The sequence below is a fragment of the Misgurnus anguillicaudatus genome, chromosome 24 (assembly GCF_027580225.2).
Source record: "Misgurnus anguillicaudatus chromosome 24, ASM2758022v2, whole genome shotgun sequence".
NCBI lineage: Eukaryota > Metazoa > Chordata > Actinopteri > Cypriniformes > Cobitidae > Misgurnus > Misgurnus anguillicaudatus.
Genome location: NC_073360.2, coordinates 12315034 through 12342434, shown reverse-complemented (window position 1 = coordinate 12342434; position 27401 = coordinate 12315034). Strand labels below are relative to the sequence as shown.

Below are 27401 nucleotides of genomic sequence, written 5' to 3'. Positions count from 1 at the left end.
ATAATTGCACAAAAATGAACCCAGCTGGTATACATTCACTAGTTTAATTTGTTTTTAACTGTAGAAAGTTACATTACCCACAAAACAACTGAGCAACTGCCATTGATGTGAATGGGAATGCTAAATGATAGCTCTATATACTGTAGCCATCATAAACCTACTTGTCCTGATTTTAAAAATCTTACTCTGTGATACTATTCTTTATTACATTAGCTCATCGGAATGCTTGATTCTGATTGGCCTGTCGTGAGATTTGCAGGTTTGTTATTCACAGATAACAACCACTCCAAACTAATAACAATCGGTTAACCGGATGCTGCAAATCATTTTGACAGGTACAGTTTAATATTATACAAAAATGTAATTGAATATATACAGTATATGACATTATATTTACAAATGATTAAACAAATAGTGTGTTTGTGACATTTAAATGCTTATCTCAAATACCTATACTTAAAATCCGCTTCATCCCGGCCTCAGGCCATTTAGAAGTAATGTTACCCTAACGATTTTCCGGCATAGTCACAGAAGAAGATTTGGATGAACGACAGCACACTTACGTCAAAGTGCAAGCTTTTTTTACCGGGTTAAAGATATACCAAATTTAAAAAATTTATAATATTTAATATTTTTATATTATATAATATTTGTTAAGTACCATTGAAATGACACAAGTGACAGTGATTTGGGAAAATAAGGCATTTTAATTACTGACTAATAACCGTTCATTCCAATACGGTATATGTCAAACGTCACGTGACCAAACCGGAAAACTGGGTTGACCGCTTCCGGTTGTGCTATCGTAGTTTGTTATTATTATTCTTAGTATTATTATAGTGTTATGTTCTTTTTTATTCTAATATTTTTGAGAAAATAATGTCTTTGTCAAAAGCTATAAAGTATTTTAAAAAATGTAGTAAATTTTCTTTTACTTAGGTTTAAGATGTTAACGAGCATATGCACTGGACATCGGTTATTTTTGTATTTGATAGCTTCTAAAGGCTTCATGTATGAAAACAGCACCATGTCAGCGTAGAGCATATACAGAACTGGAAGCAATCTACTATGTCTAACAAGAATGCAGAAGTAAGTTACCCACATACCCTACACTGTAAAAAATTCTATAGAAATAACAGTGTTACTTGCACCTGGTTGCCAGTAAACTACTGTAAATTTTAATTTATGTTATTTTCTGGCAAGAGTATGATCAAAGTTAATGAAATATTAAATATTAACAAATCTTAAAGACAAAGACTTGTTAATGTTTAATATTCATTTAACTTTGAACAAAATGTTGCCAGTAAATAACAGAAATTAAAATCTACAGTAAGTTACCGAAAACCAGCTGCAAACTGTCATTTCTACAGAATTTTTTTTACAGTGTATTAAAGTGAAATTACTGAACCTAAACATAATAGCCTAAACAGTGGCGGCTCGTGACTGCTCTTCCGAGGGGCGCAAATTCAAAATATGTATTCGGAGTGTCATGTGTTTTGCTCATGTTTTCAAAATATGTGTTTGTTGCGTCATGTGAACCACATGTTTTGTCAAAATAAGTGCCTGCTGCACACGCGTCAAAACTGTTCATGATAAAAGAGACGCTCACGTTCACAAAATACACGCAAGACACTCCTTTAACAGTAAACTCTGATTACGCATGAGATTATACGAGTATCTGGCAAATGTGAGCGTCTCTTTTATCATAAACCCTTTAGATGCGTCTGCAGCAAGCACTTATTTTGACAAGACACATGATGCGCATACATGCACTCGATACGCAGAACACATATTTTGAAATTACGAACCACACACATGACGGGCTACATACATGTTGTGTCAAACTTCGCATTGTGCACCCTCGAAAAAAGAAGTCACCGGCCAACACTGAGCCTGAACATAAACAAAAAAACTACAAATTTACAAGAAAACAAGAGATGCACTTAGGGGCCGATCACGCTAAACCGGTTTATGGTAGTTGTCTTTTTGAATGATTTTCTAATGGGCAATGAGTGTTAAGAGCTCGTTAAGTAGCTACGCTTAGACCTTACGCACGACTATAAATTGGACTTCATGCACGCTGTTTAAGCGCACGGAACACCTTGCGCTTTTTGCCGCCTGCCACAGCACGCGTTTTTGAATGAAATGAGAAATGAAAAAAGCGGCCGATGTCATTCGCGTCTTTCCATTGTCCAATCGAATGAGGGGAGAGGCGGGCCTTCCATTGTGGTGACAGAAGTTTACAGTTGTCTGGAACAACCGGAGACTGCAGTCACTTCCCAGCTAACAGAAAAAAGTTCTAAGAACGTTCCCTGAAAGTTCCCAACGTTTCCAAAAACGTTCTGCCAATGTAAAAAGTGTCCAGTTTCCTTGACGTTCTAAGAACGTTTTTGTGCTGTCTGAACGAGGAATGTTACATTTTACCATTTTTAAACATTATGACAATGTCATGTTTTAATGATCTCACAATGTTTAAAAAAACACCTGTTTTTTATATTGACTTGTTTGATTGTTATGTAAATCATAGAGAAACATTGCATCTTTTTATATTAAAACTTTTATAAAACATTATTTCTGAATGTTCAGTAAATATATTGCAATTATTGTGATTAGTGTTTGTTTTAGTAGGACTCTTGACCCTTGACTTGCTTGCAAGTTTTTACCCTGGTTTTGTTAACTTTGTGTGACACACCACATTTGTTATGAACATGAAAAGTTAATAGTGATATTTTGTGGTGGTTGGTACATACGGTAATGGTAAAGATAGTCACCTAATTAATTTACTAATCAAAAGTTTATTTCCTGTCAATAATGTAAATGAGATCCAGCACTTTCACTGCAGTTTGACATTAAGGAGTTTTAGAAACTTTGGAGAAAAAATGTCCAAATATTTGGAACACACAAACATCAAGAATCAGAGTATGAATCTCAACCATGGTGACAATTAAATTAAAAACTTCATGCTGCAATGCATGCTGGGTATCAACAAATAAAAAATCTCATTCAGGACTCCCAGCATGCACTGCAGCACAAATAATGTTTTTTTTTTACAATTTTCTTTGTCACCATGGTTGAGATTCATACTCTGATTCATTATGTTTGTGCGTCCCAATTGTATAACGGATATTTTTTGTCCAAAGTTTCTAAAACTCCTTGATGACAAACTGCTGTGAAAGTGCTGGATCTCATATACATTATCAACAGAAAATAAACTTTTGATCAGTAAATTAATTAGGTGATCATCTTTACCATTATGTACCAACAACCACAGAATTACACTAGTAACTTTACATGTTCATAACAACTGTAGTGCATTAACACAAAGTTAACACAACCAGGGTAAAAACTAGCAAAAAGTCAGGGGTCAAGAGTCCAGCTAAAACAAACACTAATCACAATAATGGTGACTTAAAATGAAACAAAACATCAACATCTAAACCTAATAAGTGAATTGTGTTTTCTACAGCAATTTATTTACTGAACATTCAGAAATAATGTTTTACAACAGTTTTAATATAATAAAATGCAATGTTTCGCTATGATTTACATAACAATCAAACAAGTCAATACAATAAACGGTTGTTGTTTTAAACATTGTGTGAACATTAAAACATGACATTGTCATAATGTTTAAAAATGGTAAAATGTAACATTCCTCTAACGTTCAGACAACACAAAAACATTCTTAGAACATCAAGAAAACTGGACACTTTTTACGTTGGCAGAACGTTTTTGGGAACGTTGGGAACTTTCAGGGAACGTTCTTAGAACTTTTTCTGTTAGCTGGGTCACTTTCTCCTGCATGTTTGTTCACCTCTCACCCTTAATCAAGGTCAGAGCAAGCATCCTCTTTTGAAAGTTTCTGCTAATATGACAGTTAACAGCAAAAGAGCGCTCACGTTTCAATTTTTGACTGACTGGACAGCTGTGTCTGTGGTTGCCTAGCAGTATAAAAAGCAGCACCCTCCAGGTGGTTAAAACGCGCTTGGTGTGATTGGCCCCTTAGAGGGTTTTGCATCTGAGCTTTTCATTTTATGTCATCATAGACTCTTTGGTTTCATTCATTTTCTAACAGGTGTCTTTTTCCACACAAGCGCATGTATACACAGACACACACGTTTTCACACACATCTAATTGTAGCAAAGTTGTTTCCCCTCAGTAATAATGGCAATTAGACAACCCATGTAATTATGCTCTCTGCGTTATGTAGTTAATTTCTGTAATTACAAATCACACAGATAATTTCTTTCATCCTTTGTGCAGTGGCGGTTCTACACGGAGGCCAAGGGTGGCCCGTGCCTCTGTAGACATGTCCTTGGCCACCCCTGTGGCCACCCCGAGCTGACCAAATAAAAAAGTATACATTTATTTAGATTTTACACGCGAGCGCCAAAAGCGGAACTAATGTGACGCAGCGTCTACACGGTTAAATTAGAGCGGCGCTCCCAATCACTGTAGCCGGCTGCGGGTAATGCTCGGCGAATTTGTCCCCAATCTCCCGATGTTGTGAATGTGTATGCAGGTTTGGGCTCTGGTAAGGACTCTAGCTGACTTGACATTGGGACACTGTTCATTTTTCTCCTGTGACGTGGCTGCTTAAGCGCGGTGATCATTCACAGCTGTTACTCATCAACAACCGGTAAAACCAACATCTCGCTAACTTTTTAAAGTTTACACATTGTAAAAAGCGCTGTAATTATGCTCTTACATATACGTGCATACAATTGGAGGAATTTAATTAAATGTTACATATAAAAATGTTTACAATTTAAAATAAATATTATTTTAAATACTGATTAGATTGTGGTCCCTAACTGTCTAGCAACGTTTGTCTTTATAAAAGTTTGCATTTCATAAAGTTTATTGAGTAGGCTCGCATGATTATCGGTTGGGGGGCTTTAGAAAAGAGCCAAGCTCCCCCTCTGCACCTGCACTCACTCTTGTATTAAATAAATATTTATATGATTGTAAAGTAAAATAAAGTTTACGGGGCAGTTTCCCGGAAAGTGATTAGACTAGTCCTAGACTAAAATAAATGTAAGAGCTGTCCAAACTGAAAACAACTTGCAATGCCATATCTTAAAATACACCAGTGCCTTTTGTTTTGCTTCAAAATGCACACAAGTAATGAATTTAGTAAGGCATGTTTGTTAAAACTAGTTATATTTCCTAATTAAACTATAAGGCCTATTCCTGTCTTAAACTAATTCCTGTAACCAACCCTATTATCTTTAAATATAATTTCTTGCCATTTTTTGTGTGCCCCTCTGGTAAAACACTGGCCCCTCCTTGGCCCCCCTAGTGAAATTTGTCTAGAACCGCCACTGCCTTTGTGTGTTTTCTTCTCTCTCCTGCATTTCTACATCTAACAGAGTGGGTGTGGACAGAAGCTGTGTCCTAAAATACAGTATACAGTGAGTTGCTGACTTAGACAGCACTGTAACTAATCATACGTACACCTAAGTTTACCTTTTGACTCAATTCTGAGGCAGCATTGCATGTATGGTGAGTCCAATCCCAGAATGCAATGTGACAATGTCAGTGAATAATGGACTAAGATGAATGCTAAGAGTGTAAGAGAGCTATGAGACTAAGATGAATGCCGTCACCACGCATCACTCGTGGCTAGCCGAAAATTGGCAAAAAGGTGGGACGTGGGTGAAGCTGAGGTGCCTTGTTGCTGGAACCACGCCAGCCTAGCTCGACTGTAGTGACAGCAGCGTCAGTTTACCCGTCACTTAAGTGGCCACGCCCTTAATTATGCAGAACTTTAAGGCTTAATACAACTCAAACTAATGAGTTACAAAAATTGTGATTGACTGTCTTTAGCGGACAGTCGATGATTTGCAGTTTAAGTCACTTCCGTGTTGTTTCCTACATCACTTATTTAAGGTTTCATTTCCATCAGTATGCTGCTTCAGAAGGTAACAGCAAGGCAGCCAACTAGGTTTAAACAACGCCGGTGATACAGAAACAGAGAACAAAAAGAGACATTCGTCCAAGTATTTTAACAGGACTGAACTGCAGGTATAATGAGGTTGGCAGGTGATCTTTGTACGGACCATCTCTCAGAAACAGACTTTCTCGCTTTGCCCACTTGTTAACAAGCGAAGACTCTTTTGTTCATCCCCACTAGCTTTCGGAGAGCCCTACGCGCAGTATGCCGCTAATTGGCCATTAGATCTATTGTTCACAACACAATTGAGATAAGGATGCAACGAATGACGGACTGCACATGAGACGCCAAATGGCCCCGCTCGAATTAAACTCAAATGAATGAGCCCCCCTCAGAAGAGACATACGAAACAAATATGATGCTTATGGCTGGTCCTTGCATCTACAAACAACGTGACGGAGAGTCGGATATATGCCCGGTGTGCGTCAGGAAGTTGATGGCAAACCAGCGAACGCCTCATTTCAGATGATTCGCGTTTAACTCTGCGTGACTCGAGCGATTACTCTTGTGGCACAATCTCAATTACTTTTCTCTGTATGTGTGTGTGTGTGTCATTCGGCGTGTGCATGTTTGAGCCTCCTCTCGCTCTATTCTCTGCATTCTTCTGTACGATTTTCAACGTGAGAGTATCCCAAGCGACGTACATAGGCGACCTATAAGACAATAATAGGCTATTCCATTTAAATTCATAATTTAAATTAATAACGCATTTGTATTCATCGACAGGCCATCACGGCTGTGTTTGAATTGAGTTTTGCTGTGGTTCACTTGAAGCCATCTCCTCTTTTAATGGTATCTCAAATACAAATCGACGGTGGGATTGATGCATTCGATAAAAGCGTCACATAAATCTGCCTCAAAAATATGTGAAATATAGTGGAAGACCTCACATTTTAACATAGTCGTCAGTCTTGTTAAAATATACCATTACAATCTTCTAGCAGAAGAATAGCACTAAATTAATTTGCATAATCATTTTAATTAACATCTGTGGCATAACTTTAGATATCTCAGTAGGTAACACTGTGGCATCACAGCAAGAAGGTTCCTGGTTTGAGTCCCGGCTATGCCAAGAGGTCTTTTTGTGTGGACCTTACATGTGTTCTCCCTGCAACTGCTGTTTCCCTATAGCCCGCATTTAGATCAGGTGAATAAAAGTCAATAAATTGAGTGAGTGCTCTGTTGGTCATCTATTTAAGGTACAGTACAGTATATGCCTGTACTTGTCATACAATATTAAATCCTGCTTTGTACTGTGTCAAGCAATGCCATTAATTACTAATGTATATTTATAGCCACAGGCCTTCATATGTTTTTGGCTATTAGAGTATTGATATACAGAAACGTATGGCATTTAATCTACTTGCATGAAACTACACAAACTGTATGACAAACGCTCTGCACAAACATTGACTACTGTACCTTGGTAACACTTTCTAATAAGTTTGTATTTCTAACATTAGTAAATGCGTTAGCTAACATGAACTAAGAATAAGCTTTATAGTTTTCTAATGTTTATCAAAATTTGTTAAAGGGATAGTTCACCCAAAAAAGTTGAATTATTAAAAAAATAATGCACACCCAACCGGAGTAAATTATTCTGCTTATATCATGGTTACCACAAACATTGCACTGGTGCCACATTTTAAGACATTTCACAGGTTATGTGTGCAGTTTACAGAAAAATAATCAACACCCATGAAACATTTATCAACCAATCAGAATAAAGCATTCAACAGACCTGTGGTATAAGGATAAATACCGTAAAACTTCAAATAATAGCCGAGTCCCAAATAGACGCCTGTCTCTTTTAGACGCCTGGTGTGAAGACAGGTTTGGGTAAATAAACGCCTGTCTCAAATAAAGGCCTGGTCTGTTTTTTAGTTTCGGGTTGTATTTAATCTTCTAAAACCCGTCAGATAGTCTGTTTAAGACAGTTCTATGGTGCAGATTGAACACGCTAAAGTTTTTTTTGCTTACCGGTAGATGTCACGTGGCAGACGCAGTCGTTCCTTTACTCATCACTATGACAACACAACAAGCTTAGTCGCCAGGATTGAGGTGATGATGACAGTAGCGAAGTGGCAATCGGGAGAGTCGGGACTTTTCCGGGTGGGCCGGTAGTGTTTTGAGGCCGCTGATAATAGCCGGGCTTTCAGTCTTTTGTCATGCATGCACTCTCGCCACATATTGTATTTCTCACGCGGAAACACTATTTATCATATTTAATATGCTGCAGCGCCTAAAATGTATCTGGCCGCACTGCTCTCTCTCTCTCTCTATCAAGCCCGTCTTCCCTAGAGTTCTAGTCGAGCGAGCCAATACAAAAAAAAGAAAGAGGCTACACAATAGCCAATCAGAAAATAGCACTGTTGTATCTGGGTAAGATTTCACGCAACAACCAATAAAAAAAACATATCCTTGTTTGCTTTATTTATACTGCCAATAATTTAAGACTGTTGTTATTACACAAACTAATTTGTTAAACACATTCAAATTAAAAATAAAACGTAATATGTGGTAACCTCCTGCTGTCATTCTGGAACAATTAAATTAAAAGCCTGTCTCTTATAGACGCCTGTCTCTTTTAGACGCCTGGTGTGATGATAGGTTTGGGAAAATAAAAGCCCGGGCTATTATTTGAAGTTTTACGGTAATGACATCATTTATATTTTTGAGTGAACTATCCCTTTAAAGTATGTATATGCCAATACAATTGTTCATGCTAGTGTGCATTCAGTGATGTTAAGAGTTAAACAATTTTGATTTTACAAATGTATATGTACATTTTGAAATTAACAGTAACTAAGATTGATAACTGCTGTAGAAGTATTGTTCATTGTTAGTTAAAGGTGTTATATAATGAGACTTTTTAAAATGTTAAATAAGTCGTTGTTGTCCTAAAAGTGTGTATGTGAAGTTTTAGCTCAAAATACCCCACAGATCATTTATTATAGCATGTTAAAATTGGCACTTTGTAGGTGTGAGCAAAATGTGCCATTTTTGGGTGTGTCCTTTTAAATGCAAATGAGCTGATGAAATGCAAACATTGATCGCTATGATGGTGGTTTGTTGAAATTGAAACTCAAATGTGCTATCAATGTTTTTTCTCTTTTTTTTCCTACACTAAATGGCAGTGCCGAGTTTGGATCGTGCAAATTAAGGGATGGAATTTTTATAATAAGATCCCCTTTTGACATCACAAGGGGAGCCTGATTTCAATTACCTATTGAAATGATTTACCAAAACAAAGTTACTGGGTTGTACTTTTTCACGTTTTCTAGGTCAATACAAACACTGGAGACCCAATCATAGCACTTAAACATGGAAAAAGTCAGATTTTGCTCATGCATTAGCTTACAGTATGTTAACAAATACAATCTTATTTCAGTGTTGCCACTACATTTGCAATGGAGTGTTAGAATACTGCTCAATATTCAATTTTCATCTCAGAAATAAAAATTTAATCATGCAATTTTATCTTTTATCATGCAGTTTTTTCTATAAACTTTACTGTAAAAATATTGCTTTCAGTTTGTTCATCAAATGTAAGGTCAGGTTGAGCACATTGCTTAACTTTCCACACAGTATGGTTTTGTACCGTACATTGGCTGTTTTTAGAGTGGTTTCAGGCACATTTTAGCTGGTTAAGCTGGAACACCTGCTTGCTGCCCAGCAAAACCAGCTTAGCACCAGTTTGGCCAGGTGGAAAGACCAGCTAGACCTGTTAAAACCAACAAATCACCTTTGGTTCAAGTGCCTTTGTTTTTCATCAGTGTACTGTTACCCTGCATCACAATCTGCATGCTATCATCCTAAATAGTATTTAAAATTAGAATTAGTATGTCCTAAACATAGACTGTAAAAAAAGATGGACGTAGTGTCCGTGACGTCACCCATAGCTTTCTGAAGATCGTTTTTGAAGCTTAAAGTAGGCGTTGCCTGCCGTCACCATCTTGGCCGCGCGTCACCGCGCATCACTCGCAGATATCCGAAAAATAGGTAAAGAGGCGGGATGTAAGTAAAGCTGAGGTGGCTGGTTGCTGAAACCACGCCCACCTAGCTGGACTCTAGCGACGGCAGTGGCTGTTCAACCATCACTCAAGTGGCCACGCCCTTAATTATGCAGAACTTTAAAGCTTAATATAATTCAAACGGATGAGTTACAAAAAAATTCACCCCCCTTAACAGTTGTCATAAAGGGCAAAATTAGCTATACAGACCAAAAACACTTTTTGTACCAGGCTGTAAACATTATTTTCTACTGTAAAGTTGGGCATTTTAACATTGAGGTCTATGGGAATTGACTCTCTTTTGGAGCCAGCCTCTAGTGGCCAGTCGATGAATTGCAGTTTAAATCACTTCCGTATAGGCTTCATCAGAGAAATCGGAAGGTTGGCCCTCGGTCCCAAATCATAATATGTTTCCAGATGGTCTACTGTTTAGGTGAAAATTTGAAGTGTAGGTCCATGGACACTCAAACGACTGATATTACCCACAACTCACTGCGAGAGGGCGGAGTTTAGTTTAGCTACATGGAATTAACAAATTAAATAAATTATGCGTCACTGAATCAATAAATTAAACTACAAAGTAAACATTTTATGAAGAATAATGAATGAAGAAATGCTTAAATGCAAAGAGTTAGGGCTTAGTATAAGTAGGCGAATTGGGACGCAGCTTTAGTGTAATGAGCAAGCTTACCCTTATTGCAGTTGTTCTCACCCTCCAGTAGAGGGCTCCAGGGCGGGTCTCCTTGGCTGGCAAAGTGTCTCATATGCAGGTAACTGATGGTGAGTCGGATGATGGAGGCTTTGTCCAGCTGGCTTGTAATTGCTCCGGGAAGGGGGAGCATTTTCGCCAGCTCAAAGAACTCAAAATTCTCTTTACCCCGCCGTGAACGAGCCGCATTGCGGGACTTCTCCTTCCTCAAGTTTTGCAGGCTAAGAAGAGATGAGACGGTGATTAGACAATGATAAAGTACACAACAGTTGGTTTTGCTCTATTTATCTCTAAAGTAGTGAAATGAGGAATCCACATGCTACAATCCATTGGCTCTATTGTGCTACTAAAACATTATTTTGTTTGACTGGCACAACTAGCCCCCCAATTGCAAGCATTTGGGGCAACACAATCTGTATTTTTTATTCAACTTCACCTTGAAGGCATAAAGATTCAAATATGTGCTTTATTTTTACATATACTACAATCTAACTTAACATATTATTCAATCACGTTCAGCCCAAATGTTTTGTCCGACTATACCCTCCACAATTCCTACTGCAATATGTCTTCAATTTGTTAAAGGTTTTTCTTATGTCTTTGCCAGCAGGACCCTCAACAGGATGCCAGTCTGAGTCTCTGTCAACCGTATACGTTTCAATTTTTCAAAGCATCTCGGGGGCATGATGCCTGACCTGTGATCAGCTTTTTGTCAGTTTACTGTGGCTGGTGGGAGGCCTGATCACAACTCCTGCACCATGGTCTATCCCAAATCCAATCGCTTCATTTCTTTCCCAGGCTCCCTCCCGGGTGGTGAGCCCCGGTCTTGATTGAGGAATCAATGGAGGGCGGGGCTGTCTCAGAGGCAGGCCTAGGTAGCTGTCGCTCTGATTGGATATCGACTCGCTCTCAATGGGGCCTGAGTGGTGGAATTATGTTGTCACGGCGACTCCACAATTTGCGTCTGCTCTGGAAGACGGAGCTGAACATGTCCCTCTCTCTCTCTCCGTCTCTCTCTCTTTCTGTCTCGTTCGCTCTTTCTGCGTTTGTGACATTGATTCTTATTCATCCTGCAGATGCACGGCAAGTGAGGGAGGGCTCAGGAAGAATGTGTATGTGTGTGAAAAGGGGTATCGAGTGAATGAAAGGGAACTGCCAAAAAGCTTACACAAAAGAGTCAGTTCCTTAAATTGAAAAGAGACTAATTTATTTGTTTAGACAGGACTACGCTGTGTTTTAAGGGACAGACTGTATAAATCAGCTAACTTATGTGATTTGACATTTTAACGATTTAAGTTTATGACCTGTGTGTGTCTGTTAGCCCACAGTACAAAGCAAGATGTGTCACAGTGCACCGCTGTGTGATTTCTTGGTGTGTAAACAGCTTTGTTCCAAGTAGAAAACGCTAAAGCACCTCATCCTTGTACTAAAACGACTCTGGAGAGTTCGATCAATACGGAGTCATTGATTGTGTTTAGTTTTTATATCCTCCACAACTGAGTGGACATTAATAATTCTACTAAAACTTAGTTAATCTCATGCTAATGGAACCGAACGGTTTACCAGGTCCCCATGGCAGTCGCAAAAAGCAATTAAATTGTCAGCTGTGTGTTTGCGAAAATCCTTTGTTTATACAAAGGATCTCCAGTCCAACATTTACATTTAAACATTTGGCAGACGTTTTTATCAAAAGTGACTTACAAGTTTATTCAAGGCATACGATTTTTGATTATTGCCCTTTTACACAGAATTTACGGAAAATAAATGGAAAATGTGTCTGGGGATCATTTGATTTTGGTTTATTTACACTTCCAGTGATTTTCTGGAATCTGTGCATGAGTTCACACAGATCCTATAAAGATCCCATGTGACATGTAATGTAATTGTAAAGCCAGAGTATAGTAAATTGTTTAATGGTTTTGCGACCGTACATGCACAGTAAAACATCAAGCCATAGTTCATTTATTCGTACATGCACACAGATGTTCGAAGCAAGCGCATCGCAACCCATTGCAATACCTTCTCCTGGTATACATAGGGGTGCGCGGCGCAAAAACTAACGTGGGGTTAGTTGTAACACAGACTGTTTACATTGTTGCACAAGGTTGAGCATTTTGTTTTTCACGCTGCCAAAAGACGATCTCCTGAAAATTATTGGAAATGTTTAATGTTTTTCCAGAGAGTTATTGATGAACGAGTGTTTTGGTGGCATGTAAGTACATTTTTCATCATATGTTTTTTTTTTCGGTTTCTAAGTTGGGTGTGTAAGATACTAAATCCAATGCTATGTCATATTAATCAGTGTCTTATTGACTAAAACATAGCATCGTTTTAAAATATGTCTGCAGCTATTAGCAACTTTTCGGTAGGCTTGAAAATATTTTGGCCCAGCGGGGTTAATTGTAACGCTGTGTTACAACTAACCCCTCAGCACTTACGATATGAAAACCGCTAACGTTAGCATAATTCTTGCCGTTGTTTTAAATAGGCTACATACGAATGATTGCTGGCTGCCAACAAAATAAATGTGCCTGTCTTATCAAAAATCGTGTGTCAAATTGATTTTTGTTCATATTTTAATATTGATTGAATAAAGTCACGTCAAAGATTGAAATCATAATGAAATGAATGGCTAAAATCAGACCTTGTTGCTCATTATCTCAGAATTTGATTTTGAAACTGTAGTATGGTTATTACAGACTGGGTCACATATAAAAAATGTTTTGTCATAATTGTGCTGCTTTTTTCACATATTTAGACATTTGTATCCATTTATAATTGAACTATTGTTAGAAAAGGGCTGAATGAATACAGTGTGGATACCTGTCTATTAAAGACAGATATATAAACAATATCCACTTCAAGTATATAGACAAAATAGTATTTAAACATATGCCTGCAAACTTAATTTTAGCAATTGTTACAACTAACCCCCTGCCTGTTACAATTAACCCCACCTATGGGGTAAGTTGTAACGTTTGTACTTCTGTCACGTTTGGTGTAATTGTCCAAGAATAGTAAGTACTAGAAACAAACTTCAAATGTTCATTTGTAGCAGAGATGTGTGTGTTACTTTAATATAATAGTAATATTTTTTAAATGATTGAGCCAAAACCAAAAAGCGTTAGGTTGTGCCCCGCTCTCCTCTACTACATACTCCTTTACGTGCATCCGCAACCTATGCGCACAAAGTATGCATGATTACAAAAACCAAGCGCTTACTATTTTGATGACGAAATTTGCGTGAAGCGCACTGTACGCTGACTCTTGCGTAAAAACTGAACTATACTTATTTCTGCACTTGTTAGTTTTTTTTCTACACAGCGTCTTAAGTTTGCTTATTATCTGTGATTTCTCTCTCAAGAAACCACGTTTGTGCATTTTTTTTTCTGATTGGATCATAGACCAGTGCACCGTGTATCGCGAACTTTCTCGCGGATATTGAGGAGTAGATTTCAGCTTCTTTCCAGTTCACATATATTTTTCGGTGTGAATGTTGATCTGCATTTAAACCCCCCCTGTCAAAGAGCTGAACGATAATTACGTTTTCGCAATCACACATACGTCATCACTGTGACACACTCTTTGCAGCATTATTCCTGCCTTTCTGGACGCATTCTGGGAATGTTACGGCAATGTTACTACAGTAGTTCCCCAGTCTGGGAGCGATCCCAGGATCAATTCCAGAACATGCCCGCATTCATACAAAAGGCACTCTGGCAATTTTATGCCAATTTTATGGGATCAACGCGCCGTGTGAAAGGGGTTTATGTGTATTCCCTGGGTCCTTTCCAAGATAACACAGCTCTAGTAATTTAGATACGGTCGTGGATTCTGATTGGTCAACATAATGTTACAGCTATGTAACAAAACAACTGTAATGTATAAAACTTTAAACTGAAGAGGTCTCTATACGAAACCACCATAGATGAATCACAATATAACCCAGCATCATATATTTTTTAAGTTGTGGTTGTCCTCACCAGGGTAAGGTGGGTGGTTTGGCGAGGAGTCCCTGAAGGAAGTCCCACTCCACGCTCACACACTTTCCCTCGCTGACGAACGGCATGGCCGCCATCACGACCCTTATGGGCCGCCACCTCTAACTCAGGCTGTGATTGGCCGAGGCTATGTCAGTCCGAGACCCCCAACCAAAGAGCTGCAAGAGTGGAAAACAGGAGTTAATTTAGACAAGCAATAGTAACAGAGACACATTGTGTAAATATGGCAAAGGTTGTGGGTTCGAAACTCAAGAAAATACCCATAGTAATAAAAATGTATTCATTTACAGTAAATGTCATAATGTTATATAGTACAATAAGTATTTGTAGCAATTACTTTTAATAACCAATAGGTATGCGTGTGCTTTATATATTTTACAGGTTAATTCAAACCAACGGTTGGCTTTGTCCATATTTTATCCAACCATGGGTTGAAACCCAGCATTTTTTTCCAAATTCCAAAAAGTCCAATTCCATGAGTTTTCATCACTCTTTGGCCCCAGTGCCTGTCCTGACCTCAGTTCCATGACATTTAAAGGGCCAGCGTGCCCTCCAGCTGCGTGGTGTCATACCCACAGGCACGAGATGCCTGCTGGCCAACTCTGGGTAAATCACAACACTGTCATACTGTCTGCATGCCACAACGCTTACAGACCCCTTTGACCTCACCTGGCACTGCACATACTGTACATCCACACACACATACACCACTAGCAACTCATCGTGACATCACCGGATTTATCATATGGGTCGATCACACCTCTGACATGACACTGAACTTGTTTAAAGCCGTTGATTTCAGCTGATCCAAGGTCAGCCACTACCAACATCATCACAGCTTACAAACAGCTTACCCATGAGCTGAGAGTCAGCATCAGATGTGCTTTAAGATTATTCATTTATACATATAACTGATTACATGTGACTTCACTCTGCTCAGTGATGTTGCCGAGACATACGCAAAATCCCGTGAGAAAGAAGCAAAGAGAAAAAGATTTCTATAATACCAATTTAATTGTTTCTGCTAGACAGCAATGAGATTAAATGCAGAGCAAATGGAGACTTAGGGCTCGTGTTTCTCAAACACAAACCAGGTGATTTCACGTGTATTCAGATCAGATTTGCCAAAACTATTTAGTCAATCTCAATATGAACTCAACCATTTCTCATTAAATTTGCCCACAACCATTGTCGTACTTTGCATCAGGTGCACATGCAAAATTGAACATCAATTACAGACCATCTAAACACAATGCGTTACAAAGACTGTGAATGTAGGTCTGTATTGTGGAGTTACACGGTTAAACTGTTTTTTCACATTTCTGTGTTCAGGATTACTTGGGCGGGGCTAAAACGGTGGCTTGATGACGCATTGGAGCCCCCGAGCATGACCCAGCCCCTAAAACAATTGCAAGCATCCATTCAGGTTATAGCTGTATTTGAAAGTTCAGAGGGATGGGAGCTTTCCCACGAGTGGGCGTGGTTTCAGCGCAGACAGCGGACACGCCCCCAGCATTTGATAGCAGAGAATCCTAAAAGATTTTGTTAATTTTTTTAATCATTCAAATTTGTCTGGGTGGTTAATAATGCATTTTTCTGTGGTATGACAAGAACATAATATCAGACTTTACACAGACTTTAAATAAATTCCATATGAAAATTTGCATGACACATCACTTATCAAAGAATCCACCACATATATAAGTAATCAGAAGAAAGCATGAGATACATGTTTACAACTAAAGGATGAAAACTACAATTAGTAACAATAAGCTCTTACAACACAACAAAACCACACACAGATAGTCATTTCTGGTCTTTAGCTTATCATTTCTTATCTAATCGTGTGTGGCATCTCTCTTTGCATCCTCCCTATCTCCACAGACATAATGGAGGTCCTGTCCACCGTAATCGTTCAATTAACTCCACAACCTTGTTGCAAGGTGTTAAAATTCATGCCCTTCGCAAACGGACGATGCCATAAGAGAAAGTCACTGTCTCCTAAAAGTTTAAACAATATCAAATCATCTTCTGGACTGGAGAGGCAAAGGAAATTAAAAAAGAGGTATAGTTATGGATTCAAGCATTTGATTTTTCATGCATTGGATTTTTTTGCATAAAACAGACCAAAATATAATAAATGAAAGAAAAGAAAATATTGACCAAGATTCATGATTTGGCTTGTTCATAGATCAAACATGAATCATTAACCGCCTCTAAAAATAAAGAGAAATGATTCATAAAACTGTTAAGCTGTAAAAATGTCCCCATACCCCAGTCCTAATTCTAACTCATTCTCTAAGATCTGGTTGAGAAGAACACCGTTGTAGGAAATTAGGGAAAATTAAGGAAAATGTCACACTTTTGGTGAAGTGATGGTGAGCATGTGCTACATTTGTGCATGAAAATACCTGCTGTACTAACTACAATCCAATCCTAAAATCTCATTAATCACACAAAATAACTTTGAATTAAAATGATACACAAGAAAAAAGAGAAATTAACATTATATATATATATTTATACCACAGGTCTGTTGAATGCGGTATTCTGATTGGCTGAGAAATGTTCCGTGGGTATGCATTAATTTCTGATAACCGCACACCTAACTTGTCAAATGTCTTGAAAATAGGCACCAGAGCAATGTTTGTGGTAACCGTGGTATAAGAGGAATAATTGACTCCGGTCCTTTGAATTATTTGAAAATAATGCACACCTGCGGTCGTGCCGCATTACCACCTTGGTGTGCATTACTTTCTTATAATTCAATGGCCCGTCGTCAATTATTCCTTACACACACATATATATATATATATATATATATATATATATTTTTTTTTTTTTTCAACCCAGCATTGGATTAAAAGGGGATGAGCTCGGCCCACTGGGTTGTAATTTAATTTAATTTGGGTTGTTTCTACCCAAAATACTGGGTTGTTTTAACCCAAATATAAACATTTTCTTGGTTAATTTCAAGAATGCTGGGTTGAAAATAAGCATATATGCATAGGCTGTGTCCAAAATAGCCCCCTCTACCCTCATTCACTATTCCCTACATTACATTATTCCCTACATTACTCGAGACACTTAAACGCTACCTCTGAAATCGCCTATATTTCCATATATCACTACTTTGCCTACTATATAATATGGAAGTACTGTAGGCGATTTCGGATGCAACATGTACGTTTTGAATGCTTGTATTTGTGCATGTTTTGAAGCACACTAGTTTAAAGACGGTTTAGCGGCACCATAAACAAACAGCTTTGGTGGCCTAAACTTACTTCCCTCTAGAGTAGATTATTTCTGATAACAAGCAAGTATCAACTAACCTGAGCTAACGTTACTGTGTAAAATAAATGTACACGTTAGCTACAGATACATACCAAAAGCCACTTTAAGAGACTTTAAGGACTATCAATTTTATTTAAAAGAATATATTATTAGTTGAATTGAATTGCTTTATATAGATAGAAAGACCATCAGAATGATTTGGGTATTAGCTCAGGTTCGGGGTTGTGTGTTTGGCGAGCCCGTGGCTGTTTGTTTTCAGAGGGGATGGTTAATTAGAGCCTCCAGCTGTCAGAGATTCATTAGCGTGCTCCGCCCCTCCCTATGGAGCTGGCAAATGGGGAAAATGAACGCATTTAAGTCCATCCGCACGCAGACAATACAGCGCGTCTATTAACTGACTTTCACACAAACTCCCAGTCGCACAACATTTATCGGTCCCACGTTTCCAGGCTAGATATAACACTGCCATTCCGTTTTAAATGTCACATGTGTGAGAATCCGTGAAGGACCTCAGGAACATTTTGGATTATTCATTTTTTGTAATGCACGGTGACTCTGGTGACTTTGACCTTTGAATGGCTTTGACAGAAGAAGAAAACAATTCCTGTATGTGGCCATTGGCCGCCTTTTCTCTCCGTCACACACACATACACACACGGTTTCCTGGCACACACTTTTTTTCTCTTAATAAATGTAAACAGCAAACAGCTGTTGTGAGCTAGACCCGCCACATTGCTTTCTCTCTGTAACTTTAAAAATGCAGCTTTTGACTAAATAAAGAAGGGTAAGAAAAATCCACATTATTAAAAAAATAATAATAATAATAAGTTTGTAATTTCAATTTCATTAACAATTTAGATGTAACAACACGAAAAACTTTTCAAAAAGGGTCATTTTGTGTGTTTGAAGCACCTAAAAAGAGCATTTCAAGGAAAAACTGCAGATATGATGTATCGCATGTCACATTCAATTATATTTGCCTTCAAAATTATTAATCAGATGCCTTTGAAGTGCAAATACTTCAGCAATATATATACTGCATGTAGTTTTCCATCAATATAAGGAGCCGTTTCAGCGGAATACTAATTTCTCTTCACATCTCTCTGTATTTGAAGTCCAGCATTAAGAAGTCAGATGTTGTCTCGTTTTCTTCTAACACTGATAAATCAACACCGTTTCTCTCCCTATCTCATTTATCCGGACCTCTCTCTCTCTCTCTCGCTCTGGCTGGACACGGATTTGGTGCTTTAACATTGACCTTGGTTCCCCATCATTCCCAGTCCAAGGTTCCTCACAGATTCACAGATCCGGAGTCTGCATCTTCACCTGATACATTAATTATCTAATGCAATCAATACTACATTTGATTAGGTCAACCTGACCCCACCCACCCCTGACCCGCCACAGACAGAGAAGGTAAAAGGTGGACGGGGTTCTCGACCGCCCAGCACAGACAAACAGTGATCTCGCTCTCTGAGATGCTACACAACTCTACCACACAAGCAAATACGTTACTTGTTTTTTAAAAACATATGTTTACTAATAAAATCAATCGTGACTCATGGATGAATTAATGAGAAAGAAATAGAGAAGTATTTCTGTTTTGTAATGCTCTAATGCTTTAACTTTGAAAACTTAAAAGATGCATCTGAAGACTAAAAACAAACATATTGAAGACATTGCGATCTTGCAAATACATTCACTGGTAATCTGTGGGAGTTTATATAGAGATTAGCTAACCTACTGTATCATCAATAATGATGAGTGTGTAAATGCAAAGTAAGACCGACTCCAGATCAGCATAAAATACATACTTATGCTTACCCACAGAAAAGAAAAATTACAAGAAAGATCTTCTGAACAGCAATGAAACATCAAGGGGTGGTTTCCCGAACAGGGATTAGCTTAAGACAGGACTAGGCCTTAGTTTAATTAGGAAATATAAATAGTTTTAACAAACATGCTGTACTAAAAACATTACTTGTGTGCATTTTGAGGCAAAACAAAGAGCACTCATGTATTTTAAGATATGTCCATGCAAGTTGTTTTCAGTTTAAACAGTTGTTTCATTTATTTTAGTATAGGACTAGTCTAATCCCTGTCCGGGAAACTGCCCAAAAGAGCATAGTAAAGCTAATTCCTGAAAAAAGTCCTTATTAACCCCTCAATGTCTGCTCTAGAGTTTTAAAACTCCTGTATAGCTCAGCGCAAAAGACGTCAACAGTATGACCAACAGTGTTGGGGAAAGTTACTTTTATTAAAAAAGTAATTCATTACAATTTTAAGTTATTCCCAAGAAAAGTAACGAATTGCGTTACTTAGTTACTTTTCATGGAAAGTAATGCTTACATTACTTTTTAGTTACTTTTGCGTTATTTTTTCTTGGCTGAAGCTTGATCTCTTCCAGGCTTGCAGGTGTTTTTTATGACAGGAAAGTTTTCAAATATTAATGTGTACATTTAAAAAGCAATGCGTAACTTTACTCGTTACTTCAGAAAAGTAATATTATTACGTAACGCACATTACTTGTAATGCGTTACCCCCAACACTGGTAACCAAATGTTTCAAAATGAAAGGTTTTTACAAATCAACTGAGTAACAAGCTATAAAAATATTCAAAAGAACAGGTTTAGAAATGTTTCGAATGCTGCATGAGGCATTATCCAATAAAATTCAGCACTGTTGCATTTACAAGCAGCTTACATTTAAATGTTTAACATGTTAAGTTTTATGAACGATTCCATTATGTAGTATTTCATAAAATCTGAACTGAATGCAACAAAACCACACAGTATTCATCCCTCAGGCAGGGCAAACATTTTCAAAACACACAGGGTCAAATAGCCACACACATTTATACACATGATGTCAGAGAAAAGCCCAGGGTCTGTCCACTACACAACCACATCACTGCATCTAAATGTCCCTGTGGCATTGAATATACCTGTGACAAAATCTATACATTTACCAGGGTTTTGGACTATAAGATTATGGTTAATGAGGTTTATACATTTTTACAGATGCATATATTGTATGAATTCAGAATTTGTCAAAATGTGTGGGTCATACAGTAATCCGAACATGTAAATTTAAATACAGTATCTAATTGTAATTGAGCACTAATTAGATTTTTATCATTGTTGAAGTATTGAGGACATTCACCCCCTCTAACTGTAAGCAGCGTACTATAATACAAAACCAAAACACATTCCTGATTACTAGTTCAAATAAGGCAGAGAAACGTAGTATACGTTATGTTAGATTTCGTATTTATATAGTATTTTAGTATTTTTACAGTAACACTCATAGTGCACAGTGCACTATTTGCATTTCCTTTGAATGTTGCTGATTTACATAATAAAAACATTATTACATAATTGTGCTTTTTAACAGGAATGTGTGTTTAAAATAAATCGCCATTGTAGGAATTAATAATAGAAATTGCAAAAATTCAAAACTAAAACATACAGACACATTACGGTAAATTAATGTAGGTGCTTAATTACAAGGTTGCTTTATTCATTTTCTTATTTTTCACAAAAAAATATGTGGCTTTAATGGAAAATATATATGACCACATACAGTATGATTGTATTTGGACATTGGCTGAAATGACATTTTAAGCAATAGGTCAAAAGCTTTTAATAAGATCACATCTCTCTGTCTGGAGAAAGTTGAAGGGGTCGCTATATTGACAGGAGCTCTTGTTTGTTTGTGTGTGCGTGTTCATAAAGGCATATCGATGTGTGTGTGTGTGTGTGTGTTTGTGTGTGTGTGTGTGTGTGTGTGTGTGTGTGTGTGTGTGTGTGTGTGTGTGTGTGTGTGTGTGTGTGTGTGTGTGTGTGTGTGTGTGTTGAGTATATAAATATCTGCGTGTGTCCCTGAAGAGTCGGGCATGAGTGGCAGGGATTGGTTATGTAAGGAGTCACAACGGGTTGCAGTGGACAGCCTGACCACAGATCAGGTCAACCAAGTGTGACACCAACAGCTTCTCACTGACACACCACTGACACTGTCTGTCACCGGACCTGTCTGTCCCACTCTGAGTGTATGTGCGTGTGCTCCTTTATGGTCCTATAGCTTCACCGTACATACCTGCATAACTATCAATTCTCAATTCACGTCCCTTTTTCTGATCTCTTCTGCTTGTGCAGATATAGACTTTAGATGTGAGCGCTTTACTAACAGGATTGCAGCCAGCTTTTTGCATCAGTGATGTTGAAGGTTACTTTGATCATTTAATAATGTAGCATAAGTGAATACTGACCAACCAATGCTTCGGCCGTAACAATGCTCCTGTATAGCTTTGTGGTAAAGCATTGTGTTAGTAGTGTATGGGTCATGTGTTCGATCCCAGGGAACACCAATATAGATAAAAAAATGTATATTTTGTAATGCACTGTAAGTCTGCCAAATGCATAAATTTAATCAACGGTAACAGAAAACAAATTATTATTATATAGTTTATTACACCTTTTCAAAAAGGCATAGTTTCTCAGAAGTCTCCCACAAATGCATTCATCCACCTTTACGATGTGATCATCTCTGCTATCCTAAAACTAAAAGTGCCCTAAATAAGTTTTCTACTTACAGTATATTTTATGTTATGGAAAAAAGAGCAGGTGCCCATTTCCTATCTTAAAATAGTCGGACATAGCAGCAAGACCAACACCAATCCCAGGAAGGAAAGATTTAGAAGAAAAATACAGATTATTAATGTATATTTTGCTTATATTTTTATGTAAATGCACTTTTTTACTGTTATTGCCAAAATAATCATTGATATTAAGATGAAATATGTTTAATGGGAATACTATAATAAAGTGTAATTTATATATTAGTGCCATTATTAAAGGTATTTAAAAATTAATATGCATATATTAATTTTTAAGCAATTAAAAAAGGAGATGTGTAAGCAAACAATTAAATCATTATTATTAAAACAATAACCATAATAACAAGGAATGCACCGATGTATCGGCTCATAATCGGTATTAGCAGATAAAAGCAATCAGATTGTTTAAAAACAGTCAATGTTTTGGACAGATTTTATCAAAAGAGTCAGAAAAACGCATCAGAACTCGTGCTGTGTGTTTATTTTAAACTGAGTGACATTGCAAACGCTCTCCACTTCTAGGATTTCACGAGATAATAATTTGAAACAAAAGTAAAAAGCAAAACTATCGTTATCTATCAATATTGGCAGATGTCATTCTAAATAATCGAATATCGGTATTGTCACTTCAATTTTGTATTGGTGCATCCCTAATACTGTCACAACATTGCTATCCTTTAATTTCGAGTCTGTATACTCTATTCAAAAGTGTTTCTCGCACAAAGTTGACTGTTAAACACCCAAAAACTGAATTGCAGTTCTGTTGAAGTAACATTATTACAACAATAATTTAGTTCCTCCTATAATCCCATGCAAAGCCCAAATTTCATCATGAGAAAAAAGGTTAATATTTACCCACCCTTTTAAATTCTAATACAAACGCAGTCATTTAAAAGAGCCAGTTAAATCCAAAGACATCAGATAACAGAGCGCTGCCGTCTCCCAGCCACCATTCACCCTCTCCCACAGAACACGCTGTCAATGCAAAAAGCTTTAATCTTGTAAAATCCACTAATGAAGTGAGAGATGATGTTTAAGAGCGAGCGAGGCGGTCCGCACAATTAACCCCACAGGTTCCCCCCCTCCGCTTCAATACCGCCGTCATTGACGGAGAAGGACAAGTGCACTTCACCGCTTCACAGTCTATGACACTTTCCCCAAAAACTTTCCCAGGATGCCACCGAGCATCAACAAGTTTATGGGGACCCTAGTGCAGGAAAAATCAGCTCTAAATCCGAAGTTATATGATTGTAGCACTGTGTAATTACTAGGTACCAGCCTTGAACCTAACCCTAACCCTAAACCTAAACCTAACCCTAACCAACATTAAGTACTTTGATTTACAAGTAATTTGTTGGGTAAATAAACTGTAAATACTCTGTAAGAGCATTTAATGTAAAACAAAGTGCTACCAAAATGATACTGTGTTCCTACAACAGTGTTCCTATATAAATTTGGTAAAGCGTTGAATTTATTGCAATGGGTTCGATTCGTAAGAAACACAAACAGATAAAAAATGTACACACTGAATGCACACTAAGTCGGTGAAAATGAACAGAAATACGTGTGGTTCATACATGTGGAAGTAAACACGTCAGGAAGTTGGGTTTCCCTGTAAAGCGACTCACCTGATGTGCATGTCCAGCGCTGAGCGTCAGATGCTCTCCTCCTCCTCTTCCTCAGAAGTCTCCGGATACCCGAACCCTGACCCTCCCCTCCACTCAATTCTAGGGTCCGAGACCCGTCGGGCTCCCTCAAACACACACACACACACTCGCACTCAGGGGGTGACAGGGGGGTCAGACGGGGCCAAGAACAAATCCCAACTGCCGGCACAAAAGAGCAGGCGGACACACACAACACACAGCTGCTGCTGGAGTGTTAGAGAGTGAGCTTGTGTTTGTGGGCGGACGGCGGCAGTGACCACACTCTCGCTCTCCACCTCTCTCACTTTCCCACCATCCGGCTCGGGATCGTCTCAGATATGACTTGAGCTGGAGGATGCGAGTCTGTTTCCTCATCTGGCATGCTTCCCTCTTTGGATCTCTCTCTCTTTCCTGGTAGAGCTTCTATTCTTTTCATTTCCTCTTGGGAGAGCTGCACGCACTGGTTGTCCCTTCACCCTCTCTCTATCTCTCTCTCTCTCTCTCTCTCTCTCGACTCAATTGCTAGTAAATATAAAAGAAATGCTTGTACAGCCTCAGTCTCTCTCTCTCTCTCTGTCTCTCTTTGACTCTCTCACTCAATCTCCCTCTCTCGCTTTCTCGTTTCTTTCTCGTTTACACTCCCTCCTCCCCACTGCCCCTCAATTTCTTTCTCACTGTCAAAGCTGCCTTTCAAATGCTGATTAGCACACAGAGTATGGGGGGGGGGCTTATGGCTAACATTTGGCTAAAATTCCTTCATATAGTGCAAATAACGAATCATAATCTCAGTGTTTTGGTTTTGTTTTGTAAGATCATTAGAAATGCACGTCCTCATGCAAAAGAATAGGCCCATAACTTAAAGTAAGCTCTTACTTCTTTTTTTTGCTTTCAGATGTATTTATACTCTTTGCATTTGGTGATTTCATCCAAAGTGACTTACAGTGCATTTATGCTGTACGTTTATATCAGTACGTGTGTTTCCTAGTAATCGAACACCTGACCTTTACATTGCTTATGTTATGTTGCTATAAATATCATCACTGTTGGGTGGAAACCTTGTATTTTCGCATTTTGTTATTTTGTCATACTATTGGCCATACTTTCATTTGCCAGACTGTTTCTGGTTGTTTGTAGCGTAAGGGTAAATAATGAACGAAATGTACAACATCTACAGTACTGTGCAAAAGTCTTAAGCGACCATGATAGTATTAGATTTGTTGTTATTGCAATTGTATAGTGATCATATATAATTATTTCTCAGTCTCTTTAATAGAATACAACCAGAAAATACAGGAAATGTGTATGTAGTATTAAAAACATTATAAAAGTATAAGCTGAAGTGTCAAGTATTGAGAGTAAACTCCCCTTCCATTTGAGCAATCTTTGCATAATCTCTTAAACTTAAATGAAATTAAATCCTAATTTCTAATTCTAATCAAATGACTTCAGGACTTCAGTCTCCTCAAAAAAGCTCAAGATGTGTTTCGTGCCAAGAGAGGTCACATTAAATACTGACTGATATCTGAAAATTGTTTTGTTTTAAATTTTGTGAACATATTTCCTGTATTTTCTGTTTGTATCTTAAAAAAGAGTCAAATAAAAATGAATGGACAATAAAACTTTGTTAAAACAACAAAGCTGGTGATGATGGCCTAAAACTTTTGCACAGTACTGTATAGTGGAGAAGATCTAACATAAAAGTCTAACATTTGTCATTGAGTCAGATCTTAAACAGCCTGTGCACAGAACTTCATCTTTTATAACATAACAATTTGGCCAAATGAAAAGGAAACTGAGTGTCCACATACCGTAGATACAATAAACTTAATTGTTGATGAAAACGATATGTGATGCTCCTACTGACTCATATGCAGCTGTTATAATGACTGACGAAACGCATACAGTATCTCCAACATTTGCTAGTCTAAAACCTCCATTTGCGGCTTGATCTTGGTAAAATGACAATAATATAATGACATGCATGTGTATAAATAGATATAAAATCACAATACCAACTTTGACAACACGTGTTTCATTGTTAATCCATTTCCTGAAAAGTAGCAGGAAGAAAAACACAATTCAAGATGCAGGGCAGTTTTTCCCTACCGCCTTGTTTTGGAACTAAAGTACTCGATATCTGCCCCACTACTGTTACAAAAAACAACTGGTTTCAAACAGGTTTACCAAAACATCTTGCTTACAGACAGTCCCTACTACACTCCCAGAAAAAAATGTGACAGTACACTTAATAAAGTTCCTAATATGTACCAATTAGGTACATACATTTTGTACATATACCTCTGAGGTACTAAAAGATACCAAGATACAAATATGTACTTTTAAAAAGGTACTGCCCAGTGACAGATTTTCAATGTTTATTTCTGAGAGTGTACCCCAAATTTATTGGTTGGGCCAATATTGCTGGACAGGAATTTTTACATATTTCATAAAATTTGGTTGTACGAATTCATATATACTGCCAGTTTTAATAGCACAGAAGACAGGGGGCCCTATTTTAACAATCTAAGTGCATGGTCTAAAGCGCACAGCACACACTCTTTAAAATGGCGTTTCCGAATCCACTTTTGCTAATTTAACGATGCGAAAAATGGTTTAAAGGGTTGTTCCTATTTTCCTAATGAGTAATGGGTGTGTTTTGGGTGTAATGTGCAATAAACCAACGAGAGTCTCGCCTCCCACCCCCTTTAAAGCCAGTTGCGCTCGCACCATGCCGATTTCCTATTTAGATTTATTTTTAGACCAGTTTAAGAATAATGTTTAATGTTAAAAAAATGTGTTATATTTTGTATTAAAATCTTTGGTTCTATTAAAAAGTCATTTTCTTTCAGTCATGGAAGTAAAAATAGCAAGCTTGTTATTGCTGTAAATGTATGGATAGTCTGCGTGACCAGTGTAATATCAAAAAATAATATACAAATATGAAAAGGTTTGTACTCTAAAAATACTTTATTTGTAACAAACAGAAGATAAAGAATTTACAAACATGTGGAGTGCTGAAATGTGATAGCACCGTTAGGGTTTTTATAGGCATTACTTATCTCACCATATCCACAAGTCGTCATATACAATAAATCCACGGTGTAGCATTATAAAAAAAACATTTCAAAATAAATTCATTCAATATTTGCATTTGTTCAAAGCAAAA

The 27401-nt window shown here is 37.7% G+C and overlaps 1 protein-coding gene across 2 annotated transcripts in view; it reads right to left on the bottom strand.

Moving 5' to 3' along the window:
- npas1 (neuronal PAS domain protein 1) overlaps positions 1 to 24758 on the bottom strand; it is a 49320-nt gene extending 24562 nt beyond the window's left edge. The window contains exons 1-3 of one of the 2 annotated variants that reach the window (XM_055196006.2): positions 24218 to 24758; positions 14663 to 14838; positions 10662 to 10900 (exon numbers count right to left, since the gene is read on the bottom strand). In XM_055196006.2, the coding sequence (XP_055051981.1) occupies positions 10662 to 10900; positions 14663 to 14757 (334 nt within the window). In that variant the 5' untranslated portion in view covers positions 14758 to 14838; positions 24218 to 24758. Of the gene's footprint in view, positions 1 to 10661; positions 10901 to 14662; positions 14839 to 23448; positions 23691 to 24217 lie in introns of those variants that run through there. The other variant, XM_055196007.2, reaches the window with a different exon arrangement.
- Positions 24759 to 27401: the final 2643 nt, after the last annotated feature.